This window comes from Ptychodera flava, chromosome 10, assembly GCF_041260155.1.
Source record: "Ptychodera flava strain L36383 chromosome 10, AS_Pfla_20210202, whole genome shotgun sequence".
Lineage (NCBI taxonomy): Eukaryota > Metazoa > Hemichordata > Enteropneusta > Ptychoderidae > Ptychodera > Ptychodera flava.
The window spans coordinates 35,448,094-35,461,719 of NC_091937.1; the positions used below are offsets into that span (position 1 = coordinate 35,448,094).

The window sequence follows — 13,626 nt, forward strand, 5'->3', positions numbered from 1 at the left end:
TAATGGATACTTTGCTCATAAAATACCATAACGATGCTCGCAGCCTATCCATTCCTTCTTACAATAGGCAATATCATTGAGCGAAGTGATCAGGCTTTAAATATTACTTGAGTTTGCGTGCTTCTGAACTCTACAATGTGTAGAGGGGTCTCAGTCAGAAAAATATAGCCCGGTTATTGAACCACTCTTTTTTGAGAGTGAGGATTTAGCCGAGCGGTTCTGTCTGTTGCTTCTCCGCTAGGTGACTGGATATCGTATGTTGTGAGTTCAAACCCGATTGAAAACACGGTATTCTATTGCATGTGTGACCACTGCCTGATGTCACAGTGTCATTGTGTGGTCTGCTTTGTCTGTGCTACCAAACATCCATCACAGTGTGGGTCAGGTGACTATGCTAATATCAACAATGTAAAAACATGACTTCTAGTCTTTTAGTACAAATGTTCTGTTGATTATGGCGATATGACATAGATGATTGCACCCTCTTGATCGTTTTTACGAATTTGACGATGAGCGGCATTGAATTATTTAAGTTTTCAGAGTTATGCAAAAGAGCAAAGTTCTTGTTCCATGATAAAAAACAAGTGATTTCATAATTGTGGAAAGTCAGACATTTCATTCAAATTCATCATGCAATTAGTTTTTGTAACGACAGGACTGTTCTGTATATGTATTTACCTATTTGAATGTAGATAATGCCTGTCTTATCCTGTTTTGCAAAATAATATGACAACATCAAGGGAAATACAAAAAATATCACAATATCTCAATAATGCTTTGAAGCACACGACTATTTAGCAGACAGTTTCTTTCAGATTTAAGTGAATGAAAACGGTTCAACACCACACATATCTTATAATGAAATTTAAAAAGCCTGATATGACCACAAGTTCAAAAAACAAAACAAGACAAACACAAACTAACAAACATAACACTCCGGATTCTTAGTTTGGTCAGTCTAAAAAGCCGGGACATAACAAATAGATTACATGAAAATGGCATTGATACAAGCTGAAGTGAAATCAGACTAATTGCGATCAATTTTGTAACCATACATATAACAAACATAACCATTACAAACGACACAAAAAATTTCACATCCAGATTTGTTAAAGTCCAAAACACTGGAAAGGATCACTATAATACGTCCTGGATTTCTGCTACTAGCATTCTATGGTCCAGGGAGATGTGATGCAAAGATATGACACGTTTGCTTCTCAAGTGATCATCGAGTGGGTGTGATCGAGTCGATCACAGCCACCCGATGAGTGTAGGCGGCTCTGCAGCCTATACGAAACAAATTTGTAGTGGAAATGTAATAGCGTGAATTGATGGATGTAGTATGCTAGCAGGGTACGCTCACTAATACCGGACACCTGGTACCACAGCTGAGCTGTGGTTCAAGATGGCCGCTTTTGTTATTGTCATATATTATTTGTTTTTTTGACGGTGTGAATCATTTATTTACCTCGACTGATACTTATTGTCGGACCAGTAAGGTTATCAGATTACTAACTTTAAGGCGACACACCCTCACTCTATCAAAGAATAGACGTCGACACAAAAACCTAGTGTTGTTGTAGTTTATACTTTATTCCCAAGACTGGTGGATAAGTCACGCCTGTACAGAGGCAGAAGGCTGCATTGGCCAAGGCAACTGCACGGGATGCAGTGCTGGAGAGTGTAACAGAAAATGCTATACTCGATTTATATATCAATTATGACTTGATTGGATGAGATAATAGAAAAGGTTCTTCTGATTCTAAAGGCTTGCTTGAATGCGTGAACTGGTCAAACTTAATTGAAGTTCAAAATGCATTAATAATAATAATAATAATAATAATTTATTCTTCTAAAGCGTATAACATAGAAATACACCATCTCTATACGCTGTACAGTTAAAATCAGAAAAAATAGTTACACAACACAATAAAATACATACAATGCATCTGTTCACTAGTCTAAAAATATACACAAAGGTAAAACAATTTAAAATTAAAAAAAAACAAAAACCATTTTGTCAATAAAAAGTCTACCTTTGAAGCTCCTAGTACAGTCACTCACTTTTTGAAAATGTACGTGTCAAGATGTGGTTTCTATAAGTCTAATGTTTTGTAATTTTATAAGAAGGTCCTCAGGTGATACATTAAATGTACATCTCATTCATTCCAGTACTTTACTGACTCAAAGCGAATTGATAGTGAAAATACACATTAAATTGTTAATGAACGGATGTCCAGCTGGGTTAGAAGGTCCTCAGGTGATACATTAAATTACATCTCATTCATTCCAGTACTTTACTGACTCAAAGCGAATTGATTGTGAAAATACACAATTGTTAATGAACGGATGTCCAGCTGGGTTAGAAGGTCCTCAGGTGATACATTAATGTACATCTCATTCATTCAGTACTTTACTGACTCAAAGCGAATTGATTGTGAAAATACACAATTGTTAATGAACGGATGTCCAGCTGGGTTAGAAGGTCCTCAGGTGATACATTAAATGTACATCTCATTCATTCCAGTACTTTACTGACTCAAAACGAATTGATTGTGAAAATACACAATTGTTAATGAACGGATGTCCAGCTGGGTTAGAAGGTCCTCAGGTGATACATTAAATGTACATCTCATTCATTCCAGTACTTTACTGACTCAAAGCGAATTGATTGTGAAAATACACAATTGTTAATGAACGGATGTCCAGCTGGGTTAGAAGGTCCTCAGGTGATACATTAAATGTACATCTCATTCATTCCAGTACTTTACTGACTCAAAGCGAATTGATTGTGAAAATACACAATTGTTAATGAACGGATGTCCAGCTGGGTTAGAAGGTCCTCAGGTGATACATTAAATGTACATCTCATTCATTCCAGTACTTTACTGACTCAAAGCGAATTGATTGTGAAAATACACAATTGTTAATGAACGGATGTCCAGCTGGGTTAGAAGGTCCTCAGGTGATACATTAAATGTACATCTCATTCATTCCAGTCTTTACTGACTCAAAACGAATTGATAGTGAAAATACACAATTGTTAATGAACGGATGTCCAGCTGGGTTAGAAGGTCCTCAGGTGATACATTAAATGTACATCTCATTCATTCCAGTACTTTACTGACGCAAAGCGAATTATATTGAAAATAAACAATTGTTAATGAACGGATGTCCAGCTGGGTTAGAAGGTCCTCAGGTGATACATTAAATGTACATCTCATTCATTCCAGTACTTTACTGACTCAAAGCGAATTGATAGTGAAAATACACAATTGTTAATGAACGGATGTCCAGCTGGGTTTCACCACATCTTCACGATCAATAATCCCTACTACCGACTTATTTTTTCATTTTATAACACAATAAAATGAATTATACATCGATTACCTGCAAAAATATGGAAACTATTCAGTATCCTGCTTTCTGCTACACTTGGTAAATTTAAATTAACTGCTCATATTGTCTTTTTTCCCCTTGCAGGCTGCAATAATGTTGCAACAGACACGCAATTAAAAAAACAGAAACACATGCGCACAGACAATGATTGATAAAAACTTGTGGTGTTGATGGATTGACTTCCTGCAAGTGTTTCTTCTGCATTCAGCACAAAAAATCCAGACTTCAGAGCAGCCATTCTTGTATATTACGTTAGGAGTATCTGTCGAGAAAATCAGAATATGTTAATGTTGCAAGTTGTGTGGTATGTCGATATGCTGATTACAACTATAAGGCCAAATGCAAAAATACGTGCTTCTGGTAATACGACCTTCCCTACAAAAATGCCGACCCTAAACATGCTTTTCATTTTTTAAAAAAAGGGAATAGAGACCTTAAATTTTACAGCATTTACGGGTCTCAGAACAAAAATAATTAAAACATTTTCTCTGACCTACATATACCCTAATTTTGGGAGGCCGGTTACCTGAAACACACACTTTATTTTTATTTGGCCTCACCATACAAGGCTTTCTGTAGCATACCACATGATCCTTTTATGCCATTATCGGCTTGAAACAGTCTCAAGAAAATAGAATTTGATTTTACCTTCAAGTCAAATCACACAACAAAAACTCAAACTATCAAAATACCACTATATTTGTTGGTAACTCAAATGCCCTGTAAATGGTAAATGAATGCTACATTGTTAACAAATACAACAGCCCTCAGAAGCAGGAAGTATGCATTTATAAGATGCCTGTGCAGCCCCTTTCAAATGACTGAAGTAGCCGAACATTACAATTATGCTTGCTAACTTGCTTAATCGATATCTTCAAATGTTACCTGGTCTTGGAAGTATTAACTTTGCATCTTAACTTTAGTAGATCATGATGTCACAGAGAGTGAAAATCTGTATCTAACTCTATAAACCATTGACTCTTAAAGGATACCAGGGTGTGTGAATAAACAAAGGGAACAGGCTGTATACACAAGGCACAATATGGGTAAGTTGACATTTGTGTGAAAGACAGAGAAAGATGACTTCCATAGAATAACGGCTGAAAGACAAGACTGGTGAGCAGACAGACATTAAGGGTGTTTTTTCTTCTGCTTTTTGCTAAATTCAAAGCTTGTATGTTACCTACTCAGAATATTGAGAACACTTCAACCATGGTTATTTTCATTCTTGTATTATCTACCAAAATACCAAGGTATACCTTCCTGGAGTGTGACCTTACACTCAAATCATCACATCATATTTGACCTAAAATAATCAGAAAGAAGAGATTATATTTAATGGCAGAATGGGTAAAACTACAGGGGGTAATTGCCAGAAAGCAATTTGTAGTCACTCTAAATCTCACTTTCATCACATTCAAGACAACTGAGACAAACAACTGTCAAAAAATAAAATGTGGGTCACTTCAACGTCCAAGTGTAGTTTTTGCAACATTGAGACAATATTGAGGAATGCTGGGCCCACACCAAACAACTGATTTGTCGATATGAGCCAGGGTGGTGGTGTCTATTTTCACTAACTTTTGAAGGGACCCCTTATGACAAACAATTATTCGCCAGAAAACCTGGATCCCATTTTATTCACGGCTTTAAAACCGATAACTTACTTGAGTTTCAGCAATAAAATGTGTTTGTATGGTAAACATTTGTGAGATAGAACACTTAAAAAGTTAACAGCGACGGAAATCAAAAACTGTGATGGATATTGATATAACATGATGACGTTGTACAAACTGCAACACTACTTATGCATTGACAAGTCCAGGAGGACTTGTACTACAAGTTAATAAAGTTCAGTTGATAATTAGCATAATTATTGATACAAGCAAAACTATTCAATGGCTAAAGTATAAGATAATACCGGTATATTTAAACTACACCTTTGACTTTTCCATGGCAAGAGCATCAAAGTACTGCACAACTATTATAACTATGCCGAATTCTCAACATCAATGGTAGGAATCAGAAAATATCAAAATATATTCAATTTTTAAAAACAGCCTTTTTAATAATTTCTAATATTTAGAGGGACTTCAGGTTTCCATGTAAAATGATGCATCTTTTGCATTTTCTGAATCAAAAAAATATTTCCACAAGTGGCATATCACAAACACAATAACCACAGAGTTGAAACATCATAAGTTAGGGGTTTCAGTGACAAGACTAGTAAAGGTATGAAATGTTTGAACCATATAGAAAGAATTCCTCTGGAACATTTCAGCCTGTCTGCTGGCTGTTAGACTGTCTTTCGTAGGGCAAAATAGACAACCATGTAAGGTACTGTATTGTCAGTGGGTCTTTTATTTATTACAATGGTTTCAGATATCTCACCTGTCTGGATAGGATATCTATTTATTACAATGGTTTCAGATATCTCACCTGTCTGGATAGGATATCTATTTATTACAATGGTTTCAGATATCTCACCTGTCTGGATAGGATATCTATTTATTACAATGGTTTCAGATATCTCACCTGTCTGGATAGGATATCTATTTATTACAATGGTTTCAGATATCTCACCTGTCTGGATAGGATATCTATTTATTACAATGGTTTCAGATATCTCACCTGTCTGGATAGGATATTTATTTATTACAATGATTTCAGATATCTCACTTGTCTGGATAGTAATCTATTTATTAAAATGGTTTCAGATATCTCATCTGTCTGGATATGATATCTATTTATTACAATGGTTTCAGATATCTCATCTGTCTGGATATATCTATTTATTACAATTGATTCAGATATTTCACCTGTCTGGATAGGATATCTATTCATTACAATGGTTTCAGATATCTCACCTGTCTGGATAGGATATTTATTTATTAGATGGTTTCAGATATCTCACCTGTCTGGATAGGATATATATTATTACAATGGCTTCAGATATCTCATCTGTCTGGATATGATATCTATTTATTACAATGGTTTCAGATATCTCACCTGTCTGGATATGATTTCTATTTATTACAATGGTTTTCAGATATCTCACCTGTCAGAATAGGATAATTATTTATTACAATGGTTTCAGATATCTCACCTGTCTGGATAGGATATCTATTTATTACAATGGTTTCAGATATCTCACCTGTCTGGATAGGATATCTATTTATTACAATGATTTCACATATCTCACCTGTCTGGATAGTAATCTATTTATTACAATGGTTTCAAATATCTCATCTGTCTAGATATGATATCTATTTATTACAATGGTTTCAGATATTTCACCTGTCTGGATATGATATCTATTTATTACAATGGATTCAGATATTTCACCTGTCGTGATAGGATATCTATCTATATCATTACAATGGTTTCAGATATCTCACCTGTCTGGATAAGATATTTATTTATTAGATGTTTTCAGATATCTCACCTGTCTGGATAGGATATCTATTTATTACCATGGTTTCAGATATCTCATCTGTCTGGATAGGATATCTATTTATTACAATGGTTTCAGATATCTCACCTGTCTGGATAGGATATCTATTTATTACAATGGTTTCAGATATCTCACCTGTCTGGATAGGATATCAACAGCTTCAGCATGTTTGGCATGCCTAAGATCAATCCCATTGACAGCTAGTATCGCATCACCAATGTACAGACCACTGCAACGATCCGCTGGCTGACCCTCATGGATTTCTGATATAAGAATTGGTACACCATGTTCCTTGCCACCCTGATGATGAATGGAAAACACATGCTGGTACTTTATGACTTGAAAATCTTGACACTACATGTATGTGGCAGGGACAATAATACCTGGTAATGATAAATCTGATGAAGTGAAATGGTTTACCTACATCCAATTAATAGTTGTGTACAATCTCATGTGAAACCATTAAACAGTTCCAACTCTCATGTGGAATAATTGTGATAATAATTATTAATGAAAGTTCTTCATAAAATCATGTTACCTGATAGTCTCAAATCATATGCAACAATATTGGGTTTCTACTAAACCATTACCGGTATCTTAAACCCCGGCTCAAAAGGGCCAGGGATTGGGATTAACTTAGGTGTTAAGAAGATTATGAGGTGTTTCTGTCTTTTGTTCTCCTTTGAAATTGCAATCGTTATATAAATATGTTGCTTGATTTTTAGATTAAATCCGGAACTGGGGTTTAAGGAAGCAACCACACCGAGTATATGTTGTCATGGAATGAACACGTCTGACCAGTCTGCAGTCTGAAAGAAGTAGAAGACATCAGTGAGGCAATGCAGCCTAAACTTTCCAAGTGCATTTTCTTCAAATGTCATATTCCTCTGTGCAATGACATCGTCAGTGAAGTGAGCCAACACAAAGACATGACTGAATTTCTGCATACTCACTGTAATTGACATTCCTAATCCTTCATCAGGTTCCTTGACTAGATGTACTGTTCTCAATTCACCAATTCCTCTATTCAGCTTTGCAGCTTCATCCTGCAAGACAAAAGTCATGGTTTTATTTTGACTGATGCACTGAATCTCAAATGAAAATTATGGCTCAAATCTAACCTTGTCAGGCCTGTCACCTACCAAACTGTCAAGTCAGTAAAAAGTGGTAAGACCTATTTTCCTCCTTCTTGGCATTTCTTGTATACAAAGAATGTGATGATATGGTGCTCAGCTTGGTGGTTTGAACACCCTAACAACTCTCCCTAGCACGATGTACATCACTATACTTGGCTGGCTATATTATTCGTATATACACAATCCTGAACATCACTGACTTGGCAAGAAAATGGCCCTGGAATGCCAGCTTCTGGACACTGTGAAAGTAAATGTGATTGCCACTGAATTGGCAGGAGAAGGGATAAACACAGATGCATGAAGTTTATCATTTTCATATCAAAATGTTCAATTTTAAAAATATCCAGAAGATACCTAATTATACCTTGCACCTGCTGTAGTTATGGATATTAATGTGAAAACATACCACTGTGTTAGAAAGTGTATGATCTTAGTATTTGGCCAGATTGTATGACAAAGCACAGTGACTGTATAGAGTCTAACTCAGTGCCAGTATATCATACGACAAGGTAAATGGGTTGTGATAGCTGGATAACATGGCAATGTACTGCAATGTCCTGAGGTTTGAACACTAGATTACTACACAGTACTGTACATGTGAAGAAGAAGCTTGACAAAGTCACTCCTGGCTGTGTGAGTATATAACACACTACTTTTATGGGATAGGAAAACTGATCTGGCTAGTACTTACATGTCCTGGTGGCTGTGGTAGTCTTTTCCGGGAATGAATTCTACCTCTGCAAGCACGGATAACTGTTTTGTGTCTATGTAAATGTATCTCAGCTTCTAATTGATTCCACAGTTTGTCATGTTCTGGTCCCCGTAAATCTCGTCCAAGGAGCTGTATCTGTTGAATCCTGACAGATCAAACAAAAGAACAAGTATTCTTAATTGCAATGCAATGCTATGTCCATGCAGTAGACGATGAAAGAAGGCATATCACATCGTTGTTGTGTTCTTGTAATCCTTAAACCATGTACATTAACAACAAGTCATCGTTGATGACACAGTCCCCACTTGTTAATGGGTATTTTGATTACAGGTCCTCAGAGAGGATAGAGTCCTCTTCATTAGGTCTGTGATAAAAATACTTTTGAATAAATTCACTTGATACATGTCTGAGTTATGGTTCAGGACATGAAAAAATCGTAACAAAATGGTCGCACAGTGGCCATAAAGGATCGCATCACAAAACAAATTGATGTGCATAGCTATGACATTGGTCGATGTCCTTGTACCAACTTTGAATAAAATTGGTCGAAACATGCAAATATGCCTGAGAAATGGCTCTGTACATGAAAAAATCGTAATAAAATGGCCGCCTGGCGGCCATATTGGATCATATCACAAAACAGATTGACGTGCATATGTATGACATAGGTCAATGTCCTTGTACCAACTTTGAATAAAATCGGTTGAAACGTGCCTGAGTAATGGCTCTGTACATGAAAAAAATCCTAATAAAATGGCCGCACAGCGGCCATTTTGGATCGTATCACAAAACAAATTGCCGTGCACAGCTATGACATTTGTCAATAAGCTTGTACCAACTTTGAATAAAATCGGTTGAAACGTGCCTGAGTAATGGCTCTGTACATGAAAAAATCGTAATAAAATGGCCGCCTGGCAGCCATTTTGGATCGTATCACAAAACAAATTGACGTGCATATCTATGACATTGGTCAATGTCCTTGTACCAACTCTGAATAAAATCGGTAGAAACATGCCTGAGTAATGGCTCTGTACGTGAAAAATCGTAATAAAATGGCCGCCTGGCAGCCATATTGGCTCGTATCACAAAACAAATTGACGTGCATATCTATGACATTGGTCAATGTCCTTGTACCAACTTTGAATAAAATCGGTTGGAACATGCCTGAGTTATGGCTCTGTACATGAAAAATCGTAATAAAATGGCCGCCTGGCGGCCATATTGGATCGTATCACAAAACAAATTGACGTGCATCTGTATGACATATGAAGTAATCCTTGTATCAAGTTTGAATGAAATCGCTCCAGGCATCTCAGAGATATCTGCGTGAACGGACGGACGGACGGACGCACAGACGCACGCACGCACGCACGCACAGACACACGCACGCACACACGCACGGACATGACCAAACCTATAAGTCCCCCCGGACGGTGTCCGTGGGGACTAATAAACACTGACGATAACTTTACATTCACACCTATGCATTACATTGGATTACTTTGTGCAGTGTACGTGAAGATTTCAGTGCAGATATGCAAAGTATATCCATGGTTTTTGCTTTTCTGCATGGGGCTGCGATTTAGTGTTTGGGCAAACATTTAATCACAGTGTAATCTTTAACTTGTTCAAAATTGTACATACAGTCCCAAAGGGTAGTTAATAATAAGTGTATACACACACCTAAATTTGTACATTCTCACAAACTTATTTTAGCTTGAAAGTAAAATAAAAAAATGATGCTAAAAGATACAGTTAGCAGGGCTTTAATTTTCATTGAAGCATATGCTGTTTCTCAAGTTCTTTACTATACATACTGTCAGCCTAAAAATATTCATGACTAACTCCAATTATAAAATTTTCTCTGCACACCAGTCTATTGATAGATGAATTTTAAATATCGATATACAAAAGATGAATTTTGAATATTGATGAATAAAAGTGGATAATAGAAGATCACTGAACTGATATAAGGTAGTGAAATGAGTTGCCATGATGACTAAGGTTAAAGGTTACTAAAGCTTTACCTTCCAGCTAACTCCTTGTCCAGATATTTGGCAGCCAATCTGGCCCCGTACACTTCTCCTTGTAAAGCAAGAATCTGCTGACGTAGTTCACTGTTTTCTTTCTTCAGTTCTTTCACTTCAGAATACAACATGGCTTCCTTCATTGCATCCTTCTGGAATGTTTCCATCTCACTTTCCTGGCATGAAATAAACCAATAAAGCATGATAATGGAGAGAGGTGAGGGTAGTTTTGTCACTGTTTCCAAAGGAAACAGGACTGAGAGGAGTTGATGACATTCGTATCAGTACATCAAAGAATAATACAAGACATATTCTTTTTACTTGGTGTGTGTGTTGATTTCACTAAGAAATGCTGACTTACATCTCCAACGCAAAACCATCTCAGTACGATATGAGGTGGAAATGTTCATCCCTATTTCCCAGTACACAGGTCCACACTAAACACTTAACACAATGGGTTAGGCTAAACCATGTGGTGCATGGGTAAATACACTTTTGTTATGATTAACGTCATACACTGGAGTGGTGCAAGATTTGTCAGAGTGCTGCCATTATTATTCCAGGATTGAATAGAGTATATGTATAAAATATTGGTGGAGAGAAAGTGTGACACATTAATTAATTTAATGTACGTGTGCAATTTATTCACGGAGTAGAACCAAAAAAAATCTGGCAAAAACCTGACATGTAACATTATTATTTATTAATTTCAACTGTATTGAAAACAGAAATTACATGTTCTATATACTCAATTACAGAAACACAAATTCACTATAATCCTTTGTGGCAACAGCTGGGTACCCTATGCCGTACTGGTAGTACACAACAGTATGTGGAAGTATATGAGTGTCACTGTGAGCTGATATTTTATATTAATGTATACTACCGGGTAATCATGTGTTATTTTCAAGAACAGAATCATAGATCTTAAACATAGAAAAAGTGGATGTGAAGGAAGTTGAGATAGTTTAGACTGATAGTAAAGGTTCGAATATCTGTTTATCTTTCTTGGGGGAGGGGGATGGAAAGTTACAATTTTATCAAAGTTTCTCATCACCAAAAGTGTATTGAAAAAATTCTGCCAGCTTTTCCCTTGAGCATGGGGAGAGGAATATGTCAACTCATGGAACGCCAAAAGAACTGCCTGTCTTTGGGAAGTATTCATCAAATATAAGTTAATGTACTTTGCATCCAAATTATCTTGTTTTTCGCATTACTGGGTCTGGAAGACTCAGGGATGAAGACACCCTGTGACTGAAATATTCTGACATAAGACTTCACTGAGAGCTACAGATGACAACAATAATTACGAATCTTAATGTTGATTGTCTCCTTTCCAAAATAATTATAATAGTGAAAGAAAAGAGAAATACAATAGTCAGGATAATCAATATTGAGAGAAAAAATAAATTAGATGCTTTGAATAAGTAGCGCAATGGTGTCATTATATAAAATTATTCAAAAAATTGAATGGAATAAATGAAAATTGAAACATTACACATGGAACCCAATTAATATTATTGGCAATGTGAGCAAATTATCACCAATACTTTGGTCTCTGTGTGATCATTCATCACAATAACAACATCAAATTCAATGATAAAAGGGTACTCTCATTTCTTTAGCCTTGTAGCCTTGGGCTGGCAATTTTCTTAAAAGTTAATAGTTTCGCAAGCCATCACCCCAGTCTGCTGAGACTTTAAGACTTCAAGAGGCTGCCCTGAAACACTGTCTGTGAAGTTTCAAACCTACATTTCCACGCCATAGTTGTGAAGGAACGTCGACCCGCCGACGAATCCAACCGTTGACTGGTGATTACGGACCGGTAAAATAATACGTTTTGTTTTTTTGGCATAGCAAGGACATTAGAACATTTATTCCAAATGAAATGTCTTTTCGAAAGTATTTAAGTAACTATCGTTTGAATAACAGCGTGTGTAGTAACGATAAAATCAAGCAAATCGCCGGAAATAATATATTATATTATTTGTATGCGTGTCACAAATTGTATATCAAGCATACATGTACCCAACTCCAACTTAGCATTATTTTGGAATATCGTCTGTGCTTTGCATTGTGACATAGCTGAGCGAATGCAGCGCTTAGAGCAGTCATCTTCTGTCGTCCATCGTATGTCAGCTCACATTGATCTGGGTCCATCTCTCCCAGAAGCAGGTCTACATCAACAGAGGCCTTGTCGAATTCTTTTTCCAGCAAATCGAGCCAATGCATGGCAGCCATGTTGAAGACTTATTACCCACAATGCACAACGAGGTGTCGATTTGCTCGACCTTTCTTGCCAAGGTCGTCGTTGGATCATCAGCAGGTACGGTGACAGCCAGCTACGGCGTTCGCAACGCATATGGGCAAAAGCTACAAAATGCCTGGATATAAATAAATTAGGTACTCTTAATGATTGACCGGAAAGCAGCTTTACGTAAAACGATTCTGAGAGCGCCATTTCATTTTTTTCAGGCAAACCGTCATAATTTATGGCCGGGAACGAGAGTAATCGCTTCAAGAACTCGAGAACTCTGCTTTTGGCATCGAGTACTGATTTAGTTCAGTAGAAAGTGATGGCAAGGATTCTCACAGAGCAAACGATGAAACTTTATATAAGACCCTTGATATCTTTAATGAATTTTTAAATTATTCGAACGATTTCGCTGTCTAAAAGAACTGCACAAGAATATGAAAGAGAGAGACAAATTGCGTGGGTGCAGGTATATATGAAAAGCTGTAGTATATTTATTGGTTGTGTTTATATCCCAACATGGGCCAATATGAATACATGGGAGCAGTTTGAATTATCCCTTGAATCAGTGTACACTTGCATCAACAACGACAAAGATTGCGTATTTCTATGTGGTGATTTCAATCGCCGCGACATTGAATGGT

General features: G+C 36.6%; 1 protein-coding gene and 1 long non-coding RNA gene across 2 annotated transcripts in view; one reads left to right on the plus strand and one right to left on the minus strand.

Moving 5' to 3' along the window:
* The window catches only part of LOC139142650 (uncharacterized), a 111,965-nt gene extending 98,605 nt beyond the window's left edge, over positions 1 to 13,360 (plus strand). The window contains exon 4 of the long non-coding RNA XR_011554439.1: positions 13,204 to 13,360. This is a non-coding gene — a long non-coding RNA (uncharacterized lncRNA). The remainder of the gene's footprint in view (positions 1 to 13,203) is intronic.
* LOC139142940 (Golgi-associated PDZ and coiled-coil motif-containing protein-like) lies at positions 3,146 to 12,969 on the minus strand. Its single transcript, XM_070713136.1, has 7 exons — positions 12,873 to 12,969; positions 10,729 to 10,963; positions 8,681 to 8,846; positions 7,807 to 7,899; positions 6,989 to 7,153; positions 4,587 to 4,705; positions 3,146 to 3,661 (listed from the first exon to the last, which is right to left on the minus strand). Exons 1-6 carry the CDS (start codon positions 12,967 to 12,969, stop codon positions 4,682 to 4,684), a joined length of 780 nt encoding a protein of 259 aa, XP_070569237.1. The 3' UTR covers positions 3,146 to 3,661; positions 4,587 to 4,681.
* Positions 13,361 to 13,626: the final 266 nt, after the last annotated feature.